This window comes from Eucalyptus grandis, chromosome 6, assembly GCF_016545825.1.
Source record: "Eucalyptus grandis isolate ANBG69807.140 chromosome 6, ASM1654582v1, whole genome shotgun sequence".
In the NCBI taxonomy this organism is placed as follows: domain Eukaryota; kingdom Viridiplantae; phylum Streptophyta; class Magnoliopsida; order Myrtales; family Myrtaceae; genus Eucalyptus; species Eucalyptus grandis.
In genome coordinates this window covers 51078539-51093464 of record NC_052617.1, presented here as the reverse complement: position 1 = coordinate 51093464, position 14926 = coordinate 51078539, and the positions used below count along the sequence as shown (strand labels likewise).

The 14926-nt window shown below is 39.3% G+C and overlaps 1 protein-coding gene and 1 pseudogene across 1 annotated transcript; one reads left to right on the top strand and one right to left on the bottom strand.

Moving 5' to 3' along the window:
- Positions 1-807: 807 nt before the first annotated feature.
- Positions 808-1146, top strand: LOC104452221 (toll/interleukin-1 receptor-like protein). Its single transcript, XM_010066722.2, has one exon. It carries the CDS (start codon positions 808-810, stop codon positions 1144-1146), a length of 339 nt encoding a protein of 112 aa, XP_010065024.2.
- Positions 1147-6832: 5686 nt separating this feature from the next.
- On the bottom strand, positions 6833-12285 carry LOC104452220 (annotated as a pseudogene).
- Positions 12286-14926: the final 2641 nt, after the last annotated feature.

Below are 14926 nucleotides of genomic sequence, written 5' to 3'. Positions count from 1 at the left end.
AGCTCTTGCAAAAGGACACAGAAATGAAATCTGACGAGAGGTAGAATGGGAGGGAAACTGCTCGGATTCACTTACGTTACATGGGTCATGACTCTAAAAACTCGCACAAAATCCTCGTCGGGGACAACCTCGTTACATGGGATCTTGCCAAACATTGTAGGTATTTTACCAAATGAGTGATTATAAGGAGCTGCTACTCTAACGATGGTCGTTCCCATTCTTAAATGACAATCTCGAAGCGTCGGTCCTCCTCCTAATTGATAAAGCTGGAAAGTTTTTTCCATCCACCCTTGGAAAAAAATCCCATAGGCTCGACCTCGAAGTCGTCGCTCTTCTTTTGTTTTTTTTTTTTTTTTTCTTTGGGTGACAAGGAAAAAGAAGATGCCTCGTCTCGTGGTGAAGAAAGCCTTGTTCGAAGAAAGGCAATGCTGAATTCTAAGTAATACTAGGTCAAAGGTTCTTCACTTCTATAAGGAAGGAAAATGGTTAGCGTACTGAAATACAAAATCATAAAACAATAAAATATACACTGCGCCAAAAAGTATATACATTTTTAAACTACTGATCGAGATGTACAACCAACTTAGATGAACTAACCCCTTGACTTGTCAAAGCCGTTCGCTACTCTTTTTGTTTCTGCGCTGAGACACAATAACAAATCCGAGCAAAGCCAGCGAAAGCGCATTGCTGTTCTCCTGCGTCCGGCGATTCGCTGATTCCTCTCGAGAAATACCAGATCGGATTCAGAAGGGACTCCACATCTCGCCGTGATCATACCAGCTGAGGATCTTGAGCTTCTCAAGGAGTATGAAGAGAAAGAGGGACTCCGCATACGCAGCAGCGACAACGTCCACTTGTGTCGCTGACAGCGATTCGATGTCAGGGGCCGAATTCGAGATGTTCCTGAGTTTCAGAGGCCCCGACACTCGCCTCAGCTTCACTGACTACCTCTATCACTCCCTGGTTAGAGCTGGGATTCGCGCTTTCAAAGACGACAAAGAGATCCGAAAAGGTGAAAAAATTGGAGGCGAGCTTCTATGTGCCATTGAATCCTCCAAAATATACATGCCCATCTTCTCTAGGAACTACGCGTCCAGTACCTGGTGTCTTCATGAGCTCACGCTCATGGTGGAGTGCTCCAGCTAAGCAAATGACAAAATGATCCTACCCATTTTCTTTGAAGTGGATCCCGAGGATGTGAACCTCAAAACTCGATTGTACTCGACGCTCTGGAGAAGCAGGTCTTTGGCCATTGAAGGGAATATCGGATTCCCAAAATCGGATTCGACACCAAATCGAACTCCTAAAACGAATATGGAAGACGAGCCCAGGAAGAATATGTATCACCGATTAAAGATACACTACGAAATCGAGCGTACCTTATTGTTCACAGATTAAATACCAATGCTGACGATCGAGGAAGAAATTCCTATCCCATTCTATAAGGAGCATATTGGGGACGATCGAGGAAGAAATTCCTATCCCGTTCTATAAGGAGCATATTGGGGGGAGAAAAGAGCGTATACTTCTTTTTTGTTTTCTTCTTTTTCTTTTTGAGGGAGAGAGAGACTGTACGATGTCTGGAGGGGGAGAGAGTGTCTTCTCGTGCGTACATCAAAAGGTACGTGCCTTTTATTCCTTTCTCTCAAAGCGTCTCCTCCAAGACGCAACCCCTCAACGTAACATCTCATCCAAAAGACGCAACCCCTTAACGCACTCTTTCATCCATGGGCCCTAATCTTACGGGCCGGGTTCTTAGGCCCAACATGGGCGAACGGGCCATAAGCCCATCATAAAAACCATCAGCCATGATATTAAACAATGGAATGAGGCTTTAATGGAGGTCGCAAGAATCAAGGGATGGACAACGAAGGACAAAGGGTAAGAGTGTTGATTCTGAATCTACATTTTCTCATTAAAAGCATAATTACTTATATTGACTAGAGAAGTATATTTTGGATTGAGATGATGATGGGTAATGATGATACTTTTCTCTGTATTATACTGCTAACTGCTCCAAAAGAATGCTACACTACCTTACTTTCCAGAAAATCGTATTAGAAACTTTTTTTACCCTTTTACACGATTGGGGATTGAACAGATTCAAAAGGAGGAAAGACAATATAGCGAGATAACTTGGATAATTTTCTGATGGAGTTAAGAGCAAGGACTGGCACAGATTTTATTTTATTTTGCCTACTTATACCTTTGGATCCTTTCGTAGTCAATTCATTTTTGCATACCACCCCAAAAGTGAGATGGAGATAATTATACAGAAAAAAAATTTCCTCCCATTTTTATTCTTTTAATCACTCCTACCAAGCACAGTAAATCGGGTAATCCGTTTTTTTTTTCCTCGTCTTCCTTTTCCAAACCACTCATCAAAATATAGTGTAATTCTTTCACCCATTCAAAAATCCCACTAATGTCGTGTCTACAATATTCCTCAACTTGAGAGTTTATTTGTAAATTATTTCATGCTATCACACTCTTGTGTAAATATGGCAGCCAAGGTGGAACTATATATGGGAGACTTGCTTGACTCTTTCTCTACTGTTATGGAAGAAATCTTTCTAAACATTGATCCTTCGTTCTGTAGAATCCAGAAGTACTCCTAAAAGTCCATGTCTCGTGATAAAACTCACAACAAACCTAATAATGAGGCACCTTTAGGTAACCCGGGCTACCACACGCTCAAGACCGAGCTAGTTTCGAGCCAGAGAGCTGCAATTGCCTTAAGAAAGTTAGAAATTGGTCTGATTTTTTTTTTCTTAATTGAATTACCTGCTTCTATTGGTAATCTCAAAAGATTGAAGATTTTATATATAAAAGAGAGTGAGAAAAGAGAGCTACCAGAGACCATAGAAACATTGGTGAATCTTGAAGAATTGGATGCCTCGGACTGTGAAAATCTGAGGGGGGGAATTCCAAATGGAGTTGGGGTTCTGTCCTTTTTTAGGATACTAGATCTAAGCAAGAGCAAGATTAGGAGATTGCCCACATCTATGAATCAGCTTTCTCATTTCCATCAACTCAGTGTAGCACAGTGTGATGAACTTGAACAAATTCCAGAGCTTCCCATGAGTTTGAAAGAATTGGACTTCCCATTTCATTTGTTGTGGACCGCCATTGATCTCTCATACCTAACTAACTTAGTCACACTTCATATAGGCAAGGGCACTCCTCAGCTATCAGAATTTGGTGATGGCGCTCCAAATAGGGCTCCAAATATAGAGTGGATCAAAGGATTATTAAAACTGGAGAGTTTCACCCTGTACATGGAAGATGCCGCGTTTTCTCTTGATAATTTGGAACTCTTTCTCAACTTCAACATCTTGAAATAACTTGTATTGATCCCCGATCATTGATAGCACTTCCATCCAGTCTAAATACATTATATCTACACCATTTCAAGTCACTGGATGTCAAATTTGCCGATGTGCTTGGACAGCAGTTGGAGAAACTCCGTAATTTGGAAGTCGGCTATAGTAAATTGCTTGAGAGGCTATCGGGTTTTTCGAGTTTAAAGGAGCTCAGATATTTGGTAGTGTATTTTTGCCCGAGGCTAACGGAGATTCAGGGTGTGGAGAAATTGGAATCGCTAGAACATATACTAATTTGTGGTTGCGAATCCCTACAAACGTTGTCCGGTCTATCGGAATTGAAGAAGCTGCTGTTATTAGAGTTGTATCGTTCTCCATTGCTAGATTTGCCCGATTCACCTCCTCAGACACGTGTCGTTGATCATAGACATTCTTAGATGCGGGATTTGACCTGCCTTAAATGGCGATTACAAAGATTGGAAGCATGTCAGTCGCTAAAGAAAGAACCATCTCATGTTCACTTACCAGGTAACATTTCCTTTAGCTTCTTCTTCCACCATGTTTTCTTTTTCTTTTTCCTCCCAAGCAATTTCCAGTCTGCTTCTGTTACAAATAGTTTATACCGTGCATGCACATTCACCTTAAGTTTTAAAATAATTAAAGCAATAATCGCTAATTGCAATATGTGTGAAGATCGAAAGAAAGGGAAAAGGAAGGGCATATTCATGATTCACGATTAATATTTATGTTTATTGTGGGAATTATATTGTGGTTCCTAACTGAATTGATGACTATAGAAGTACTAGTTGAATGGAATAATGGTTATTCACATTCTTTAGAAAAAGGAAAAAATTGCTTAGACCGACGCCATGTTTGCCAAAGACAAAATGGGTACGGTTACTTAAAGGGTAATGACATTTCTACAAAGGGCCGAATGTAATTGAAAAGTGAAGACCACCTGAGTGCTCTCGGTGGACTTGATTGCATGGATAAAAGTACGAGCATATTGGAAATCGTGTGCTTCTGCGATTATAGGCTTCTTTTGTTCTCTTTTAGCATTACGGAGATGTGTGTGTTACACCGTCAATCGTTTATGGTAGCGCATTTGATTATATGACAGCTTACATGACATTTTACTATCGCTTTTCTTATAGCTTAGACCGAGTTCTTATGCTTATAATGTGAAGTTAAGATTACAAGCTGATAAAACTACTGTGATCACAACCAATCTACTTAAAATTTTAACTAGATTTCATCTTAGAAATTTGATACAAGGTTATCACTTGGATAGGAAATGCAAGTCTATGGAAACAGAAGGGTCGTTGATCTTAGAACAGCGAAAATAGTTTTAATACCATTTTCACTAGTGTTACAGAACAAGATTTCCAGTTAAAAAGTGTGGATATTTTTCTATTTCATGAGTCCTTGAGATTTGATCGAAAGGTGTACTTCGTCATATACGATTTCCAACCGGTGTTTGAGATCATTTTTTCCCTCATAAAATTCACCTTTTTGACATGCTTTGAGCAATTCTTTTGAACTTGGCCGATTGACCCCAACACCATTTTGTTGAAGAATAGATGTCTTTCTCTACTAACATTTTTCACCATGTGAAGCTCGAAATTTTGGCCCGGCCTGAAATATAAAGACAAAATTGACTAGACTGGCCATTTCGGGCAGTAATTCCAATAGGAAAGTCAAGGCAGTAGGGATTAGGAAAGGAACGCCCTTTGCCAAGTGACTAATCCCTGCAGCAGCAAGCATCGGCATGCTCGCTTCTGATCCGTACCTTAATACCGTGAAGTTGAATGACTTCTCGTGGATATACTCATTGCGCAGTTGTGGCACGGCAGCGGCTCGTATCAAACAGGAGTACAAGATGTTGTGTCCGCGCTTGGGACACCACCAAGGAGGTAAACATAAACAAGTCGCGTCCCTGTTTCGATCCCGTCGGACTCTATATGATTTATATTTATGGATTCCACCATGTGCATTCTTGAAAGAGATTAACTGCAATAATTAGGATAACGTTATAAAATCGCCATAAATATATAGAGCGAAACCCTGCGCAAAATTGAGGTCCGCTCTCTTGGTTCACAATGTTGATGTGTTACTGTTTTTTCCGCTTATTCTTTTCTTTGTTGACCGGTGACTCAATGTAAGCTCCTTCTGCAAGAACTTTTGTGTGTTTTGTGTGTGTGTATATATATGTATATATGACTTGGAGAATTCTATTTTTACAGGTCATGCGTGGGGTTATCGCAGTCCGGTACCCAGCCAGGACAGAGGTCCATTGGCCATCTTAATTGGCGTGGTGCTCTTTTATTATGCTCTTTGTGAGGACCAGCGAAGACGTTATTTTGAAGCCATGATTACACTCGTGTCTGTTATAAATTCTTCTAATAATTTCTAGCAAAAAAATACAACAACGATTCTTCTCTTGAATGATGCATAGTTTGATTGTTAACTGATGTAAGAACGAATGCGTGAAGATAGACTTTCATAATTATAAATCACTGATATGCAGTTATCGCTAAAGTGATTCACGAAATGCCTCATGTATGACGCCAAAAACTAATGCCATCAGTGCTCCGGGACCATTGATATGATTTAAGAGGTATGAACAAGGCGATACGATTCAAGAAGTATAAGAGAGAGCGACATGATCATATTCTCTATTTCTCATTAAAATGTCATCAGAGGCGATATTTGCGCACTTTGATGTGCGTCTTCAATCATAATCTTCATTGGAATTGGCAATTCAAACATCTTCTAAAGACTTCTATTGCTCAAGTCGTGTATAAGCCTTGGGATGATCCATCGAGAGATGTAATCAAGAGATTTCAACACAGGACAAAAGTGACAAAAAGGACGATAAGGAAAAATATTGAGCATGTAGAGATCGAAGACTCGATATAGACTTGAACGCAATGACGGAAGAGAATTCTTACAAACGATAATTTCTTTTTAGCTCTTGTTTTCAATTGCCCTTTTGAATCTGCAACCTCACAACCCAAACAGCAGAATTCAAAGACCTAAAAAGAACAAGGGTACATGTCGATGTCAATCTAAGGTTCTTTTTTTTTTTTTTTTTTTTTTTTTGGTAAGGACAATCTAAGGTTCTTTATTCCAGCAAAAAAATAATAATTATGCAACTGAAGGATTACCATACCAAAAGGAAATTATAAAGTTAAAATCAATTAACAAAAGTTCATTTCCTATGTATCGTATACCATCTTAGAAGTATGTTATCCAAAACTGCCACTTCTTGAATTGTGGAGCGTTGCTATTTGATATGAGCAAACCGTTCTAATTCTGGAGGAAATGTCGATCAAAGAATAAATTTCGAAAGGGAAGAGATACGGTGCGAATTATGATCACCTTACGCGAGAAAGGGAACCATCCTGCAGCAGAGGCAATCTCATTTATTGCCAGCACAAATGTACAAGCAGCTGGTGCTAATTCTACTAGGATAAATGACCCACCATCAATAGTCACCATAATTCCCATCATCTCTCTAATAATTTGCTTAAAACTGTTTTTCGCAAACGGACTTCTTCATCTTCTTCATCCTTTTCATCGGCTTGCACATACATATTTAAAGCACAACGGATTACTGAATTCGCTTGCTTCCTCAATGTTGCATTGTCAATGAACATGTCCGTCAGCATCTTCCTCAATTCATCATCACTGGTCCTCCCATTGCCATCATTAGCATTCCGAGTCTCATCCATTTTTACAACAGCATTTTCTACATCTTGAGCAAGGAGTTGGGCCTGATAATGCAGACAGGTCAGCATGATAATTGCCAGGTAACTGACGCAGTCAAGACCACATAATGCAGAAAAACTTCAAGAACTTGACATCCTTGACTTCATGAATTAGAGAACGCCCATCCAATTCACAACATAAGTTAAACAGCACTCATTGGAGAAAGATGAATGACAAGCGGTGATATAAGGGATGGCATATTTGAATCAATAACGAGAAGAAGAGGTCTATATGGGGAAGCTGAGGCCAATTTGTAAAGATATCAAAAATTAATATTGAAATAGAATATAAGCAAATAGGAAGTTAAAATTCTGATATGCAAACGATACCGCAGCAAGAAGAAGGCCAAATCGATTGTCGGAGGTCGTCAGTAGATCTATTGCATCAGACGGTGAAGAGGTATCCACAATCAACTTATCTTCTTCTTCACTAAGGAAATTAACGCTACATTCTTGAAGCCGATTTCTTAGAATTTCACATTCATGCAGCAGCTTTGAATTAGCAGCACTTGCAGACTCCGCCCTCTGTTTTTCTTTCTGTAGAGTTCGCTGAACAAGACAAATTCAACAGTAAGTGAAGGCTCAGAGAACAGCCTTGAGACTCCAAAACTCAATGTAAAGGTGATTACCGCAGTAGACTTAAACTAAATTGCCAGTTTTTCAGACTTCAAATAATGGATTATGGATGTAATATATAGAACAGGAACTGCTTGTGATGGTGCAACACTTGTTTGTGCACGTAAAGATATTCTCAAGTATGGAGAAAAAAAAAATTATTACATAAAAAAGGTGGATTACCTCTACTTCTATTTTCTCTTTCATGAGGCGGCCAAGCTCCTGCTTTAATTCAGACTGAGAACTACGAAGAGATTTAACCTCTTTAACAAGAAGCTTCACATCAGCCTTTGATTTTGCTTCCAACTCCTCATTACGTTTGTGCAGTTTACTGAGGTGTTCTCTAGCAACATCCAACTCATTAAGCAACAAGTCTCTCTCTTGAATCACCAATAGTTTTGCCGATTCAACACGAGCCTTTTCTTCCTGAGAATTTTACAACATTTGAAAATGCCTATTGTTACAGGCAATAAAATAGAAGTCACAGAAAATAGATGGTAATAGGAACCTGTTCAGCCTTCAAGTTCATTTCCACCTCCAAACATTTGCTACGAAGCTCCTCCATGTCCCATTGCATTTGAGTAAACCTTTCTTTCTCAATTAAAGTTGCTTGCTGCACGTTTTCTTTGCAATTATATCTCGTGGTTTCAAGTTCCACTTCCAAATCTTTGACCTTCAAGACACAGTCTTCATATATTTAGTTGCATCATCCAAAACAATGACACGTGAATAAACACGAGAACATAGAAGCGTTCAGAAAAGTCGACATGCAACTAGGTAATAACAGCCTCTTAACCATGTGATGGTGTCTCAGGATGGGGATATTGCAAGCAGAATGATCCATAATAGATTGAGTGTCCATATAAAAGCTCAACAACACAGAAAATGTGATGACCCGAGCGGCGGTGCGCGGGGAGGAGGGATGGCGGTGCGTCCGCGCCTCCGGTCCTCGGACGTGCGCAAGGGAAGGGGAAGGGATTCCTCTCCCTCTTGTCCCACATCGCTTAGGGAGGAGCTCCTGGAAGCCTTTATAAGGCTTGGTCCCTCTTAAACTTGTGAGACGCGTTTTAAAACCGTGAGGACTCAGTGTCCAAAGCGGACAATATCACACAAGTGGGACCCGGATGTTACAGAAAATATAACAGATTGGAATACTGCAAGCTTTCAAGGGCTAAACATGTGATGTATTCATCAAATAGATCGTTACCGCCTTTTAACCATTGAGTAGAGTGCAGCGGAAATATCAATATGACTACGGGCTAAAATTTTAATGGCACAAATCACAACTATTTTCTCAGAAGACAAAATGGTGAAGAGGCAGCAACCATTTCTCTCGACTGGAAATGATGAGTAGACAAAAGACTCAACAAATTTTCCAAGAAGCCAGAATGTACCTTTGTTGTTAAGAATTGTCTCACGGCAGTCTCTTGATTCAATCTGGCGATGAGATCTTCCATGTCTGTCTTTGCTGTCGATAACCTTTGTTGCACAGTTGTAAGAACTCTGTTCAACTTATGCCGCTCTTCTGATGGAAGAGCGACAGCTAAGTCCCTTGGAAACTGTAACCTTGTGGTGGTAGAATTTTGCATTTCAGGAAATTCGGGATTGTACATAGTATTGTTTGCAGTGGGATTAAATGCAACTCCTTCACTCGCTTTTCCAGAGCTTAAGTCGGTACCAACACTTTCTGATGATAGTCTTCGAGCATGACTATGCGACTTTCTGTTTCAGAAGGAAAGTCCTTGTCATACTGATATTTGACGATGGCAACATTATCATAAGGGGCCCCTCGGCCACTCAAAATGCTGTTAACACCTCTATTGCGAACTTTAAGCCAGGAAAATCTTTCTATATTGTCCAAAATGAACTTTCTATTAAAAAGTCCATACTTCAAATTTGCTTCCGCATGGGTAAACTCATGTTCAGAGTTGTCAATGCCAAGATCAACAGAATCACTATGCCCAACTCTTGGTGATCCCAGTTCAGATATCTCATAGGATGAATCATTGCCCTGATCTGACAATACAGATGGACTTACAGCACTATTGAAAACATCAGCTACAGGTTGTGGAGTAAAGAGTGGAGCCACGTCAGTGGCAATCGAATTTGCATCTGCGCTCTGCAAATGTACCCCATCAAAATCTGCAAAATATAGGAAAACATTGCCCTTATATTTATATATGTATTTCATGCAACAATCTCGGTTCAAGTGAAGAGAAATTAGAATCAAACGAACACCTACATGACCTCGCAGCAGCTTCAAGCTCAAGAAAGTTTGCTACCGCAGCTGATCGTGATATATCAATATCAGATTAAGAGTTTATCCATCCAATCCTCCAGAGAACACCTTCTCTGCAGTGAACTAAATGTTTGAGCACATTACTATAATCATTCATTAGAATGAATCCATTATTAAGAAAGTAGTAGCAAACAGAGAGAATTATTTAACAGTAGATCTTGGAACAATAAAGAAATAAGCCCTTAATGTGCAGAATGTAAAGTTTGAGCATATTGCTAAATCAGGAGTAAACACCAAAAGAAAATATAAAAGATCAGTGAAAAAAACACTCTTAATCTGCCTAAAATACAAGTATCTACTCAAGTGTGAAACTGCATAGCAAATATAAAAGGTGTGTCAGAAAAATGAATGCCAGGCGTGCCACAGAGAGAGGGGAGGGGGAGGGGGAGAGCATACCTCTTCCAAAAGTATCCTGCTTTTCAATCTCAGAATTTTCTTTGGAGGAGCTGGAGGCAGCATTTTCACTGGAAAATCCTCTTTCAGCTGCAAAAACATGTCGAAAGGTGTCCAGTTACTGGAATAATTTAATTTAATGATTAACCATCTCACTGTGCAAGAGGATCTAGAAGCTTATGAGCATTATGCATGAATTACATATATTTGTAAATACCCATCTAGAGTAACTTTGCAATCATGAGACAAACAGACAACTCACCTCCTTTGAAAGCTTCAAAAAATCACGAAATCTTCGTAATATTCCTCGTGTTGTTGTGATCCCTTCTGGCGATTGTATGCCAACTTGAACCCTGTAAAACTGTTTTAAATGAATGTTAAAACAGAAAATGACTGAGATACTATACTTTAAGTAACGGTGGCGAATCGCTTTAAGTAGATATTGTTATGACCATAATCATCTTCCAGAATACAAAAGTATCTACACAACTAGTCTTCCGATCCCGTCATGGACAGCAGAGAATAACAAAGAAAAAGAAAATAACAGGTCACCAGCATGAAATACAAAGTGACAGAGTGACATCACCATCAAGATCAATAATATACACACTCAAGACCAAAAATTAATGCGAGAACTACTATATTGAGATCAGCACCATGCAGTGAAAAAAAAATGGCCATGATCTAACAAATCACAGAGTTGCCTCATTGTATTAAAGATCTTAAAAAGTTGACGAAGTTGAGCCTTTGTGGGACTCTGATAAAAAAGCTACCAAACTCAATAGGAGGGCTAGAGTCCTTGCTTGAGTTGGACTTGAAAGGGATGAAAATCACAGAGTTGCCTCGTTGTATTGAAGATCTTAAAATGTTGACAAAGTAGAGTCTTTGTGGGACTCCAATAAAAAAGCTACCGAACTCAATAGGAGGGCTAGAGTCCTTGCTTGAGCTAAATTTGACGGATTTGGATATCACAAAATTACTTGCTTGTGTCAGTAATCTAAAAAGATTGGAGATTTTATACGTACATGGAAGTGCGATAAGAGAGCTACCAGAGACCATAGAGATGTTGGAGAATCTTAAAGAATTGTATGCCTCAAGAGTGTAAATATCTGGAGGGGGAAATTCCAAATGAAATTGGGGCTCTATCCTTTCTGAGGATGCTAGATCTAAGCAGGAGCAAGATTAGGAAATTGCCCACATCTATGAATCAGCTTTCTCATCTCCAACAACTCTATTTAAATCAGTGTGATAAACTTGAACAAATCCCAAAGCTCCCCATGAGTTTGAAAAATTTGGACTTCTCATCTCATTTATTGTGGACAGCTATTGATCTTTCATACCTAACTAACCTAGTCAAACTTTATATAAGCAATGACACTCCTCGGCTATCAGGATTTGGTGATGGGGCTCCAAATATAGAGTGGATCAAGGGGTTATCAAAACTGGAAAGTTTGATCCTCTGCATGGAAGATGTCATGTTTTCTCTTAACAATTTGGCTACTCTTTCTTGGCTTCGATATCTCTTAATAACTTGTATTGACCCTCGATCATTGATAGTGCTTCCATCCAGTCTTAATACATTGGCTCTATTCGATATCAAGTCACCAGACGTCGAATTTGACGATGTGCTTGAACAGCAGCAGGAGAAACTCGGTACTTTGTTTGTGAACTCAAGCGAATTGCTTGAGAGGCTATCGGGTTTCTCGAGATTAAAGGGCTGAAAGAGTTGAGAGTGGCTTATTGCCCGAGGCTAATGGAGATTCAAGGTGTGGAGAAATTGGAATCGCTAGAGTTTATATTTATTTGTGATTGCAGATCCTTAAAAGGTTGTCTGGGCTATCAGAATTGAAGAAGCTGCGGAGATTACGTTTGGATGGTTGTCCATCGCTAATTTTGCCCGATCTACCTCTTCAGACACGTGTCACTGGTCGGAGACAATCTTAGATGCGGGTTTTCACCCGCCTTTAATGGCGATTACAAACACTGGAAGGATGTCAGTCGTTATAGAAAGGACCATCTCATGTTCAATTACTGTTGGTAACATTTCCTTTAGTTTCTTCTTCCACTATATTTTAATTTTCTTTTTCCTCCCAAGTAATTTCCAATTTGGTCCTGTTAGAAATAGTTTATAACATGCATGCATGTTCACCTAAAGCAGCAATCGCTACTTGCAATATACGTGAAGACTAAGAGAAAGGGAAAAGAAAAGTCTTATTCATGATTTGTGATTAATATTTACGTTATTGTGAGAATTATGTTGTGGTTTATAACTGAATTGATGACTATAGAATTACTAGTTGAATGGAATAATGGTTTTCACATTCTTTCCCAAAAAAATGCATAGACCGACTTGCTAAAGACAAAATTGGTACAATTACTTAAGGGTAATGACATTTTTACAGAAAGTCAAATGTACTTGAAAAGTGAAGACCACCTGGGTCCTCTTGGAGGACTTGACTGCATAGATGGAAGAATGAGCATATTGAAATCACGTGCTTTTGTCATCACAGGCTTCTTTTGTTTTCTTTTAGCACTTTGAAGATGTGTGTGTTCTACCGTCAATCGTTATGGCAACATATTTGATTATATAACAGCTTATGTGACATTTTCACTATCACTTTTCCCATGGACTGAATTGAGTTCTTATATTTATAATGTGAAGTTAAGTTACGAGCTAATAAGGCTACTATGATCAGAATCAATCTACCCAAAATTTTAACTAGATTTCATCTTAGAAATTTAATACAAGGTCATCACTTTGGTAATAAATGCTTGTCTATGAAAACGAAAGAGCCAATCCTTTATCTTTGGATGGCGATAATAGTATTAATACTTTCACTAGTGTTACAAAACAAGATTTCTAGTTAAAAAGTCCGGATATTCTTCTGTTTCATTAGTCCTAGAGATTTGATCGAAAGGTGTACTTCGTCATATACGATTTCCAATGGTGTTTGAGATCATTTTTTCCCTCATAAAATTCACTTTGTTGACATGCTTTGAGCAATTTTTTTTAACTTGACCGGCTGAACCCAACATCATTTTGTTGAAGAAAAGATGTCTTTCTCTGGACCTAAACATGTCCTTAAACTGCTTCTGTTCTCGGAGTCCCAACAGTAAAATGGGGTAATGATAACCGCGGGGTCCAGACCACCCTTAATTCTGGTCCTCCGGCCTTGATTCCCATGAAGGGCTACTAACATTATTCGCCATGTGAAGCTCAAAATTTTGGGCCGGCCTGAAATATAAAAACAAAATTGACTAAAGTGGCCATTTCGGGCAGTAATTCCAACAGGAAAGTTGAGGCAGTAGGGATTAGGAAAGGAACGCCCTTTGTCAAGTGACTAATCCCTGCAGCAGCCAGCATCGGCATGCTCACTTCGGTTCTGTATCTTCACACCATGTAGTTGAATGACTTCCCATGTATATGCTCATTTTGCAGGTTGTAGCACGGCAGCGGCTTGTACCAAACAGGAGTACAAGATGTTGCGTCCGCACGTGGGACACCATCAAGGAGGTAAACATAAACAAGTCACGTCCCTGTTTCGATCCCATCGGACTCTATATGATTTATATATATGGATTCCACCATGTGCATGGTTGAAAGAGATTAACTGCAATAAGTACGTGATAATGTTACGAAATTGCCATGAATATATAGAGCGAAACCCTGCGCACAATTTGAGGTCCGCTGTCTTGGTTCACAGTGTTGATCTGTCGCTGTTCTTTTCACCTTATCTTTTCTTTGCTGCCCGGTGACGTAATGTAAGGTGCTTCTGCATGAACTTGTTGTGTATATATGACTCGGAGAATTGTATTTTTGCAGCTCATGCGCAGGGTTATCGCGGTCAGGGTGCCCAGCCACGACAGAGGTCCATGGGCCATCTTAATTGGTGTAGTTTTTGTTGTGCTCTTTGTGAGGACCAGCGAAGACCATTATTTTGAAGCCATGATTACACTTGTGATTGTTATAGATTCTTCTCTTGAATTTCCCGAGGAAAAAAAGAAAGAAAGAAAAGAACAGCGACTCTTCTTTTAAATTATGCATAATTTGATTGCTAGCTGATTTTTTTGCCAGTTTTGTTCAAGGAAATATCTTTCACCCAACGATAGGTTTCGATTTTATTAGAAGAGACTCAGGTTCCATGTTGAATTTGGACAGAGGATATCAAAATGCATATGTTATTTCCAATCTTCACATTACAATATTAACAACCAACAACCCACTAACTTTCACCTCTAGTTCTAAACTATGCCAGAATTTAATCGACGGCATAGTTTATGGATAATTCGGTGCAAAGTTGGAATCTAATCAACAACAATGCCCGTGGATAGAAACACAACATCAAAATTTAATCGACAACGTTGAGCTTGTGGTACAACAGTGGAATTTAATCGACGATGCTGCACCAAGATGTAGATATTCGCTGAAATCTAATCAATGACAGAAATCTAGAGACTACAGCTATGAAACTAAAGTGCCATAAAATAAATGTAAAGTAAAAATATTTGATGTGTTGCTTGGGGAC

What these genes read in the sequence shown, in the direction of transcription:
- LOC104452221 (XM_010066722.2), top strand. Translation starts at nt 808, where the DNA reads ATGAAGAGAAAGAGGGACTCCGCATACGCAGCAGCGACAACGTCCACT.